This window comes from Microcebus murinus, chromosome 21 (assembly GCF_040939455.1).
Source record: "Microcebus murinus isolate Inina chromosome 21, M.murinus_Inina_mat1.0, whole genome shotgun sequence".
NCBI classification, from domain to species: Eukaryota; Metazoa; Chordata; class Mammalia; order Primates; family Cheirogaleidae; genus Microcebus; species Microcebus murinus.
In genome coordinates this window covers 10339278-10351047 of record NC_134124.1, presented here as the reverse complement: position 1 = coordinate 10351047, position 11770 = coordinate 10339278, and the positions used below count along the sequence as shown (strand labels likewise).

General features: G+C 43.6%; 1 protein-coding gene across 3 annotated transcripts in view; it reads right to left on the bottom strand.

Annotated features, from left to right (window-relative positions):
* Window positions 1-11770, bottom strand: part of ARHGAP26 (Rho GTPase activating protein 26) — a 427310-nt gene that overhangs the window by 272624 nt on the left and 142916 nt on the right. For all 3 annotated transcript variants that reach the window (XM_075996167.1, XM_012748774.3, XM_012748778.3), the window contains exon 11: window positions 7-85. In XM_075996167.1, coding sequence (XP_075852282.1) covers window positions 7-85 — 79 coding nt within the window. The remainder of the gene's footprint in view (window positions 1-6; window positions 86-11770) is intronic.

Below are 11770 nucleotides of genomic sequence, written 5' to 3'. Positions count from 1 at the left end.
ACTTACAGGTTCCCGGCCATCCATGGCTTCCATCCAGAGCCTCCGGTCCTCTTCTGACAATGCCTGCATGGTGATAACCCCTGGCCTGTGGAGAAAGGAGGGACACGGATATGAACCCGGAGCCACACTGTGGAGAGACTGACAAAGGTGAACCTGTAAACACTCACTCAACAGAAGTGAATGGCTGCTAGCATTAACACCACAAAGAGAAGCACAAAGCTCGCTTTCTAAGCCACCTGCCAGTCTCAGAAAGCAAAGCCACCTGCCCAAATCCCTCTGAGTAAGCCCATCTCCCTCAGAGGGCCAGGAAGGAACACAGAAGATATTTTACAGGTAAGGGACACAAAAAAGTAAAGTGATTCCTCCAGACGTTCGTTCCTTGAAATCTTATTCATTTCAATTCCTCAAAATGCTTAACAGTGTTTTACTCACAGTAGGAATGCAATAAATATCTGTTGATGTGAATGGAATTATTATACTCAAGGTTAAAAGAGGGGAAAACTCCAATCCTCATCTCCCAATATCTAGCCCAATGCTTCTAAACTGCTTCTGACATGGAGAAGTTTTAGGAGGTAATCAGCTTTGTAGTTACGATTATGTTAAATGCACATAGTATTTTTTAAAAAATGAATAGTTAACCATGCCAGGTGGTAAGTGATTTACATGCATTAGATCTTTTCACTTACTGACATCTGCTTGCTCTTTAAAACAGAGCACAAACCCTCCAGAAGACATGCACGCAATATCAGATGGTGTTTGCTGAGTTCCCATTACGCAGGGCATTCCAGGAGAGAGAGAGACTGTGACATAAAAATGACCTTGGGGGAGAGACTCAAAGCGCATTAAAGCAGGAGTTCTTCACTCAGAGTCCACAGATGGATCCCAAAGTGTACCCAAACCAACCCCAACTGTATGTGTGTTTTTCTGAAAAACAGTTCAAACTGTCCATCAGATTCTCAAAGAGGACCAGAACCCTCAAAAAGTTAAGAATTACTTGCCAGCAACTTCTGGGTAGAAAAAAAGAAAACAAAACAAAACAAAAAAAGAATTACTGATTAAAACCCTTATCTTTTAAAGCTGGAGAAAGCCTGAGGAGGAGGAAGAGGCCCAGCGAGTAAACACTGAAGTTCTATCACCATCCGAGCCCACGAGCACCGCTAACGACCACACAGCGACAGAGCAGTGAACGTGCAGGCTGGAAACACCCTGAGCAGCACGAGCCCGGGCCCCCCAAGCACCCAAGCCGGTTCATTCTGACCCACCTATAATCCCTGCTCCTGGCTTATGTCCATAGTTCCAGTGGATATACTAGATCCTCCTTACAGTCAACATATTTCAAAAATCACACTTTTTTGCTTTCATTCATCATCCCTCAATATCCTCTGAGAAAAAGGTTTCCAAGGATGTGATCACGTAGGAACAGAGGGGTTGGCTGGAAACGCGAAGGGCTCCGGGGTGGGGGTGTGAGCGCGTGGCTCTGCATGTGTGTCGTGAAAGAGAAGAGAGTGAGAGCAAGCCAGAGACAGAGGGGCAGGGAGAGAGGAGCGGAGGAGGGGGTGTATGTGGGTCGGAGGAGGGTAAGCTAGATGGGTGGGTGTGCTGAGGAGGGGTGGGACATAGATTCCTGCGAGGCTGGTCACCCCTGGGAAGGCCACACTGGACATGGGCACCATAATACAAAGAGGACTCAGAAGACGGAATAACTGCTCTCTCCATGAGCAGCTGCCTGGACTCTCCTCCTCCTCCCAGAAACTCTCCTTCTCAGACCCAACTGCCCACTGCCCACCATCTGCCTGTCCAGCGCACCAGCCGTGCTGGTGTCTGCAGCCCGTGCTGACAGCCATGGCTCCACAGAAGCGCCCTGTGGCTTTGGGGCACGATGGACTGACTCTAGCCTTCCACCTTTCAAAAAACCAAACGCAAAGTTTCACGCTTCTTAATCAACAGTCTATGAAGCTAACACTCCACTGTAGAACTCTCAAGTCCCTGGACCTGGGTCTTTGAGTGTTGCTCAAGGTGTTATACCTGCATCACCTGCTTCAGAATAAAACGGAGATTCCTAGTCCAATCTTACCCTACTGACTCTGAACTTCTGGGTGGGGCCTGGGAACTTGGATTTTAACCAACTCCCCAGGTGATCTTGATGCACAGGACACTCCACCCACTCTTTTCTTCCCTGTTCCCCTTGCATGAGAGAACAAAGACACCCTCCCTCCATACGGCTGGGGCCAAGGAGCCCACATGCCCCCAGTTCCTCTCCTGCCAGGCACTCACCAGCAAACAGTGAGATCACAAGTTCTGCCTACCTAGCAAGGGCTCAGGGACCTCACAGATGTCACATCAGCTTCATGGCACACAGTGTGAAGTTTCCACCCAGAGCCACAAAGAGGAAGTTCACACAAACCCAAAGGCTGTGAACGGAGGGCCAAGTGGCCTTGGTAACCAGGAAATTCAACAGGATCTGTTTTTATTTCAAGAAGACATATCAAAATACAAGTTCTTTTCCACATGTGGTCTTGTTCCCTTTTAGGGGAAGAAGGAGAGTGCGGGTGCTGATGGTGCAGAAAGTAGATTTAACACCCTCAGTTCAGGTGATTTTCTCTCAGCTTTCTGGACCACAGCACTATCCTTTCTAGACATCTAGAAAACACTCACTTGGCTCCAAGTTCCTTTTCCTTCACTGCAAATAAAACCACTATTATACAAATCTTTTGCATTTGAATTTCCTGGAACCAAGGTAAAAGGGTCAACTTTCTTTATTTTGTAATCAAGCAATAGCTTTCTTTCCATATTTGCCTTCCCTGTGCTCCTACTAACCATCATCCCTCAAAACAAAATAAAACATGCAAAACCCTCAATGATCCTCCACTTTCCCTGTCAGTCCCTATAAGACAGCATACTCTGATACCTTCTCTTACAGGGTGTCAATTTAGTTCATGTTTGAAATAGGTGTGGTTTTTCATAGCAAGAGAGAAAGAGGAAGAGCAGAGCAAATAGGGGGAGATATGGAATGAGGAAGGGAAAGTATAAAACTAGGAAAGAGAAATGGAATAAATGATCAGAGCTAGTGCAATGATTAGTTTCTCATTCCACAAAGAATCGTGAGCTTGTTAGACACTATAACGAGAGAATGTCAATAATTGTAACCGGCACTATGCTCCAGTTGCTGTACCAAGCACAACATACAAGTTAACTCATTTAATCTTCACAGCTATGTCATGAGGTAAGTATATTCTCATTACTCCCATTTAGCAGATGAGAAAACTAAGGCTCAGAGAGGGTAAGTACCCTTGTCCACAATTGCAGAGCTAGCAAGTCACAGAGCAGGATGTACATACAAGCAGTACATGATGCCACAGCCAATATGAAGGCACTACAGACCCCAGGGAGCTCACGCTGGCCTCTGGTGTCAAAATTGGCCAAGCACTCCTACAAGAACCTTAGTGAACTCCTGCAAGGGATCAAATGAGACCTCATGGTAAAGGGCTCTGGTAAAACCTAAACAGCTTCATAAATACAAGGACTCGGAACACCGAGTATTGATAAATTGGACTTCACCAAAATGAAGAACTTGCATTCATCAAAAGATACTATTAAGAGAATGAAAAAGCAAACCAGAGTGAGAGAAGATATTTGTAATATATATCTCCAGCAAATACCTACAAATAGATAAGGGGGAAAAAAGAACCCAATGCAATAAAACATTTGAATAGGTACTTCATAAAAGTAGACATCCAAATGGCCAACATGCATAAGAAACAGGGTCCAAAGTGATTTTTCACCAGGGAACTGTAATTAAAACCACAATGTGGTAAGATACCTGCCCTGGACAGAAGGCATTAAGAGGACCACCAATACCAAGTATTGGCAAGCAGGCAGAGCAACAGGTACTCTCATACATTGCTGGTGGGGGAATAAATTGACAAAACCACTTTGGCAATATCTGCTCAAACTAAACATACACCTGCACTATGACCTAGAAACTCGACCTCCCTCCCTCCCTCCCTCCCTTCCTCTCCCCCCCCCCCCTCTCTCTCTCTCTCTCTCTCTCTATATATATATATATATATATATATATAATCAAGAGAAATGAGCACACATGTGTACCGAAAGGCACATAAGAATGCTTGAAGTCTTATTGATAATAGCCAAAAGTTGCAAAAACAATTAATAGCCATCAATACGAGAATAAATTGCTGTATGTTTAAACAATAGGACACCAAACAATAACAAAAAAGAACCAACTACTGCTACGTGCAACAACACGAATCAAGGTCACAGTCAGATAAGGAAAAGAGGCCAGACACAAAAGCCTAAAAACTGTATGATTCCATCTATATGATGCTCACATACTTGCAAAACTCCTCTATGGGGACAGAAGTCAGAAGAGTGATTTTGTCTGGAGGTAGGGACATGGGCAATGAATAGGAAGGGGCACAAGGCAACCTTCCTGGCGTGATAGAAATGTTCCATGTCATGATCCGGGTAACTACTCAGGGGTAAAAAGTCTGTAAAAAGTGTATCAAAAGTCATTAAAATACAGACTTAAGATTTGTGTTTTTTACTGTGATTATGCCTCGATAAAGAACTTTTAGATACCCAAGAGATAAGACTTCTCATCAATAACTTGGCTCCCTGGTTATCCTGACTCTAGTGCTCCCTAGCTGTGTAACCCGGGCGGACTAGCGATTGAACTGCCCTAGGCTACTCTTATTACCTGTATTTTAAAGGACAGTGGCATGGAGCAGTTCAACTACTCGTCCACTAGCGTTATCAGGACTATACCTCAGGGCGTGTTGTGAAGGTTCAACGAGAGGTACAGAAGGTATTTCAAAGCGTCAGGCACACAATAAATGCTCCCCAAACTAGCTGCTATCACAGGGGCAGGTGGGGTGAGAGGGAACAGGATGGCAAGTATGGGGTAGTGTTAAAATTATGGCTGGAGAAGGGCAGGTGTGTACAGTTTCAAAAGGCAACAACACAACCCACAGGTGCTGATACGCAAGACTCCAGCCCCAACACGCTCACCCGCAGCACTGAAAATCATGCCTCCATCACAAAGCATGCAGGGCTCAGGGCTAAAGGGCCACACCTGCTCTAACATCGTGGCCATTGCCTTCTCCCTCCCGAGTAAAGCATCAAAGTAGCCTACTACTCCCTTTTGAAATTAATGTCTGATAACCTGTAAGAACAGAGAAGAGGTCTTTAGCAAGTTCTAGAAAATGTGCTGAGGAACTCCCTCCACACACCAGATGAAAGAGAAGTAGCAAACGATGTAATCCTTTGTAGAGCTCAATGCTAAGATTCTACTTAAAATACAGCACATCCTTTTCACTCTGAATACATCCTTGGTTAGTGAACCAGCTTGAGAGTCATGAGGGAGGATCTGGAATTTTCTCTAAGCTGGTACCCAGCTCTCACACTGCAGGAGCCATGCAGAAAATAGCTCTTCATCTATCATAGGGCAAGTTGCTACCCACCACCGGATCTCCTCCAGCCCCGGCCCCTAAAAGAGCGCAGGGGAAACAATGTATCACTGAGCGACACATCCGGGATCCTGGGGCCGCTGCTGCCAGCCTTCTCACCGGCCAAGAGCAAGCAGAATCACAACCAGCCCCAATGTCAGGGTTACTCAGACAGCTTTCCTACTTTAATTTTATTCCTGAATCTGAGTCAACAATGGTGATCTCAGTGGTTTGGCAATCTACCCACTTCCTACAGGACAAGGAAATGCTGTTGCTGACTCCACCCCATTGAAACAAACACACTCAGAAACTAACAGTGCTGTTCTTCCTAAAGCAACCTGTGAAGATCTAGGTTTACTCATTCATGAGACTATAAATCTTCTGTTGGCCAGAGTTCATTCCCCAGCTTCCATCCACACTACTGTACATTAAGGGTCAAGTTCAGAGTAAAAGAAGGACCCACAGAAACACATATTCCTGTAGTCTGTATGTGAAACCTGCCCCACTACGCATATATAGGAAGACAAAGGGAACCGATGAAGGCCAGGAGAATGGGCTGCCACCCATACGTGAAAAGAGCTTTGCAAGTGCCCCGAAATAGCTACTGGGAAAAGCGATTGCTAACAATTCCTGGGCAATGACAAGGGTTTATGGTTCAGCGGATCTTAATTTACACAAAGACATGGCCAAAGCCATATAGAATAATCTTGAAGACTGACATCTTTTCCATGTTTGTTTGAGATTATAGACTCAAAGATTCAGAGATTATAGACTCTTCCCTTTGTCTTCCTATATAAGCATTCAGCTTGACTACCAGCTGGCACATGGGAAAGCATGATCAGCAGTTCCAGGTTTCTTTCAATAAAAAAATGTTGCCTCAAATACTATTCATGCCAAACTGCACACGTCTGTGGACCACCAGTTTGCAACTTCTGGTGTCTTTCTCTACCTCTTTCTACCCGAGCTTCACCCCAGGTTATCATGGCATGTTATAATGTCATCTCATGCACTAGGACCAAAAATGTGCATGCCTGTATTCTTGTTCACCCCCCAGGTCAAACTCAGCAGAACATCTCCAGTTCATCCACAAAGGAGGAACTTGGGCTACTTCCCTTTTTCTTCCAATACTCAAGGATTCAGTGTCATCCCTGGAGTGCAACATTCATCTACTGTTTGGAGACAAAAAGTCATGAATCTGCACTATTATGCATGCACTGATATAATAAATCATTGAGGCCCTCGGCACGTTACAGATCTCTGTGTATGAGAAGAATTCATATGCCAAGATAACCTGGGTGGGGCAAAGATGAGAGAGACAGAGAAAGTGAGAGAAAAACCAGAAGTTGCTGCAAACTGGCAGCCCCCATACCATACCTAAGATTCATCGAGTGTTTACTATGTGCCAGCCACTATGCTAAGGACTTGACTTGCATCATCATTTATTCCTCACAGTAACTGTAGGAAGTAGGTACTATCATTATGCTTCTTTTTAAAAGTGAAAAGACTGAGACCCGAGGAAACTACTTGCACAGTGTCACACTGTTGTTAAGTGCCAAGTGCCAGCAGCTGAACTTAAACCCAGGCGTGCCTGACTCTAAAGCAAAGCCTGCCTCTCAACCACAACGCTGCACTGCCCCCGTGTGCCTGGGATCCAGGAAGACCAGCTCCCGAGAGGGAGGGGAAGATGGGAGGGAGGGAGAAGGCTCCCCTCCCAACCCCCTAAGAAGCTATTTTAGCAATAGCTTCTGATTATGAGGATCTGATCCTAATTAATAAATGAATCATAACCTCTTAAAGCCTGCAGCACTGACCTCTTCAGAGGAAAGGTCGTAAAATAATTAGGACCATAGCAACAATAATAGTCTGAAGAGTAAATATTGCCAGCCACATCAGAAAAGTTCTTACGTTTTTATGAGAGACTGGAGTCGTAAAACATCAGGAAGCCCGAAGAAATCTTTAGCATATTAAATTGCATGGCTCTTAAACGTAACAGATATTGACTGAGTGCCTACTACGAACCAGCCATGATGCCAGGCACCAGGGACTCAGGAGCCAGCACATTTTGACGCACTGCACCGGGAAAAAGCACTATTCATTGACAGGATGGGTGAGACTTAAGGACAATGCAAATACTTGCTACTATTATTGATAACAAACTACGAAAATATATCTTCTGGTTCGTTTATCTTTTTTTTTTTTTCATTTTCACTGCTCTGTCTCACAATGAATAGAAATTTACAAAAGTAGAGTTTACTGGTTAAACTGTTTCCTCTCTTCAGATTTATATAATAGCAAAACTTGGTTTCGATTTTTTAAAAACTCCTATTTAGAAATTGGCGAGTAAACTGGTTATATTCATTCAACGAAACTCCCAATTTCACTCTGCAGACTGAAGAGTGGATATATGGTTGTCTCGGTCCCCCCTCATCAAGCCCATGAATGGTCACATCCCCTTCTTCCTTAAACCAGAATAAAACGGCAAACAAGCATGCGCTCATTTACTTAAAAAACAAAACCAAACTCACTGGCAAGTTCAAACTACATGAATTCTAAAGATTCTAAGAACTCCTCAATTAGCTCATTTTCCAGACTGGCCAAGAAGCAATTCTGAAAGTCTGGTATCTCCCCCAACCCAAGCCATGGAAGTCAGAGCAGTCTAACACCCTCCGAGGAAGGAAAGAGCCATTTCCTGCCTGAAATGTCAACGGCATTGAGACCAGCACTCTAATCCAACCAGCAGGAAGGCAAAATCAAATATTATTTCAAACAAGGGGTGAGAAGGGGAGGGAGGGGAAATACGAAACCAGGAAAAATGGATTCATCTGTTGCAAAAGATAAAGGCACACTGCACCGAGAGGGAAAAGTAGGACTGCCAGGTTCTCAGCACACATCAGCCAGTGAAACCACTCGGCCGTTTTCTTCACCACCACAAATAACCCATTCCTGAAGCAAAGAGCCTGGCACTTTAGTTCCAAAAGCCCGGTAAAAGGTAACGTTTAAACAGAAGCCTGACTAACTGAGCACATTTGCTTTTGCAGGAAAGTGGGTATGAATGATCCATGGTGAGAGGGTGGGAGGAAGGAATTTCTAAAGAAAAATGAGTCATTTAGAATACTCTTCCTTTAAGGAATAATATTCACATGACGATTTCCTCTATAAACACACACACACACACACACACACTCATGACTGTCAATGTGTAAAGGATAGCTAATTTTCAACAGGACCTTCTAATAGTTACTAATACATACACAAAGCTGCCATCTAGAGGTGGAATGCTGAAACAAAGGCTGTTACATAAGAATCCTTTTTGGACAAAATCTCACAGTCAAACAATTTCACAGAGACATGCAAACCACTGTACGCACACAAACCACATACCAAGCTAAAAGCAATAGTATTATTTTAATTTAAAACTAGTATGGTTGCTTTTGAGACCATAAATTTGAAGAATGAGGCATAAAACTTTTTTAGCCTTTACAGGGAATAATATATAAATAACAGGTTATCACATACATAGGTTGAAAATAGAACCTTCCCCCAGCAGGCCCTTTGCATACATATATCCTTAATGCACCTATAGTCGCTCTCAGCTTATGGATGACTTGAAAAATTATGACACTACAGGAAAAGGAACACCATGGAGACAAAAAGCATGCCCACCGAAGCATCTACCAAAGTGAAAGTTCACCATAAGAACAATAAAGTCCCAGGTAGAGGGAAAAAAAAATTCAGAAGCACTCCTTTTCAGACAGAATTCCATCGGAGAGGAATGTTACTGCATTCTATCTCCAAAACAATCCTTCAAGTTAGTTACAATGAGCCCTAATTTAACATGTGGTTAAAACACTTCCCCGGGGTCACACACCTAGTAAGGAACAGATCCCAAATTCAAAGTTAGGACAGCTTTCATCTTTCACATGCGTCACTCAGCCTGCTATACACACACACTTGAAATGAGAGTGCTGACTGATCAGAGGGTTCCAGTAGATTTTTCAGATCTCCCATAAATCTTTCTAGCCTCTACTATTCTGATTTTAACCAAGCTTCCATTTCCCTGGGTTTTTCCCCCCAAATCTGTACACAAATGCAGATTATATGTGTGCCTGCTGAAGCAACTAATATAAGTAAGCTCCTCTAGTCCCTTACACAATAAGACACCAAGGTCCCAAAGGAAAGAACTCATGCATCTCCAAACTGCATCACCATAAAAAATAAAGTTGAACAACCACATGCACGTAGTACTGTATTAAAGGCTGTATAAAAATGATGTTTTTCTGCCTCTGGAAGCAAATCACCTGAGACAGACATTTAGAACTGAACAGAGGCATATAAAACATACCTAATTAAACACCTAGTCCACTAATACAAAGGAAAGCTCACTACTATGCAAATAAATATAGGGTTCTTGGCAGGAAGAAGAAGAAAAGAGTTTACAGTGGGTATAGGGTTCTTGGCAGGAAGAAGAAGAAAAGAGTTTACAGTGGGTATAACGTGCTAGGCTGGGACTGGCTCAGAGGAAAGCTGTTGCCCTTTACCTATTCATGAAAAGCTTGCAGAAAGAGGATGACTTAGGAATCGGTATGAAAGAAAATCAGATAAGGGCTTTTAAAGAAAGTCCAGTAGATTCAAAAACTTAATATGCCCACTGTCAGAAGAGTCTCTAGCATGCAGTTATGCTCAATAAATAAGGAAGGAAGGGAGAGAGGGAGAGCAGGAAGGGAAAAGGAGGGGGAATGCATTCAAGGTATTGCAGTCCTGCCATCGTTCTCTATAAGAATGAAAGGGTTAAGTGCCCCCCCCCAATCCCATTTTCCCACATCCTTCCGGCACTCCAGGTTTGCTAGGACACACTCAAGGTACTGGTACACCTCACTTGTTTGAATATGTATGTGTGTGTATTCCATACTCAAAGGTAAGCTCCAGGGAGACAAGGACTATTTTTGTCTTGGCCCTATTACATTCCCAGCACCAAGGACCCTTGCCATCTCTACCTCTAATACACTGTCCTTGCTGCCACCTCCAGCGAGTGCCAGCGCTGGGAAACGAACATTTAACACACACAACATTTTCAAATGCATGGACTTCCGTTGGAGTCAGCTAACCCCAGAAAAAAATAAAGCGTTCTAATTGTTTCCTTTCCCCAAATGTAAACACAGTTCCCTAAGAGACTACACTGATTCAGTGAATCAAGAGAAGTCTTTTGTTTCTATTATTTTCCATATAGTTTGGGGGCCCCTCCTGGAAAACATTGGAGAGAAAATATCCATGTCATTTACATCTGGGAGAAATTTCTTAAAAATAAACAAATCCAAGGATGCTGGCAAAAGACGACCACCATGATTCTTTAGCTTCAGCAAATGTTTTCCCTATACATGCTCATTCATTTCCACAAGATACTGCATAGTGGAGTTAATTATTCTAAGTGACTGCACAAAGATTAGTGAGTGTGTCCGATTCACATACCATTACCCCGAAAGGGTGCTTTCAGATGATGTCCCATTTTTTTTACCCAGAAATTTTACACTACACTCTAAGAGTCAATACCATTTTTAAAAGATGATAAATCTGGTCTTTATTCAATTAACCAATATAAAACATAAACCTTCAAATGCTCAGTGCTACGGCAATACAAAAGCACCCAAGAATGCTTCCTTATTAAGGTATTAAAAAGAAGGATGATTTTGTAAAAAACTAATGACAGTTTAGGCTACAGTCATTTAAAAGAAAGAAAAAAGTAGCAGAATAAGGATGGTAATTTGTGTAAACGGGCTACTCTGGGACATGGGGCTCCTTGTCAATGGGTAGGTGTCGAGCCAGCCATTCAAAAGCTGTCAGGGTACAGGTGCAGCCTCATGGAGAGAGGCCCTCCCTGGCCAACACTGTGTCCGTTTCCTGGGGCTGTGGTAACCAAGTGCCACAAACCACAGGGCTCACACTACAGAATATGTATTGTCTCGTAGGTCTGGACTAGAAGCCGGAAGTTGGAGATCAAAGGGGTTGGCAAGGTTGGTTCGTTCTGAGTCTGGGAAGTGTCTGTTCCTTTCCGCTATCCAAGCTCCTGGCGGTTCTCTGGGGATCTCCGGCAATCCTTGGCTGGTAGATGCATCAGCCCGACCTCTGCCTTCATGTTCACATGGCGTTCTCCCCGTGTCTGTGTCTGGCTCTGTGTCTAAATTCTCCTTTCTTATAAGGACACCAGTTATATTTGATCAGGGCCCACCCTAATGATCTCATTTTAACTCGACTATCCCTAGAAGGACCCTATCTCCAAATAAGGTCATATTTCCAGATACTGGGGATTA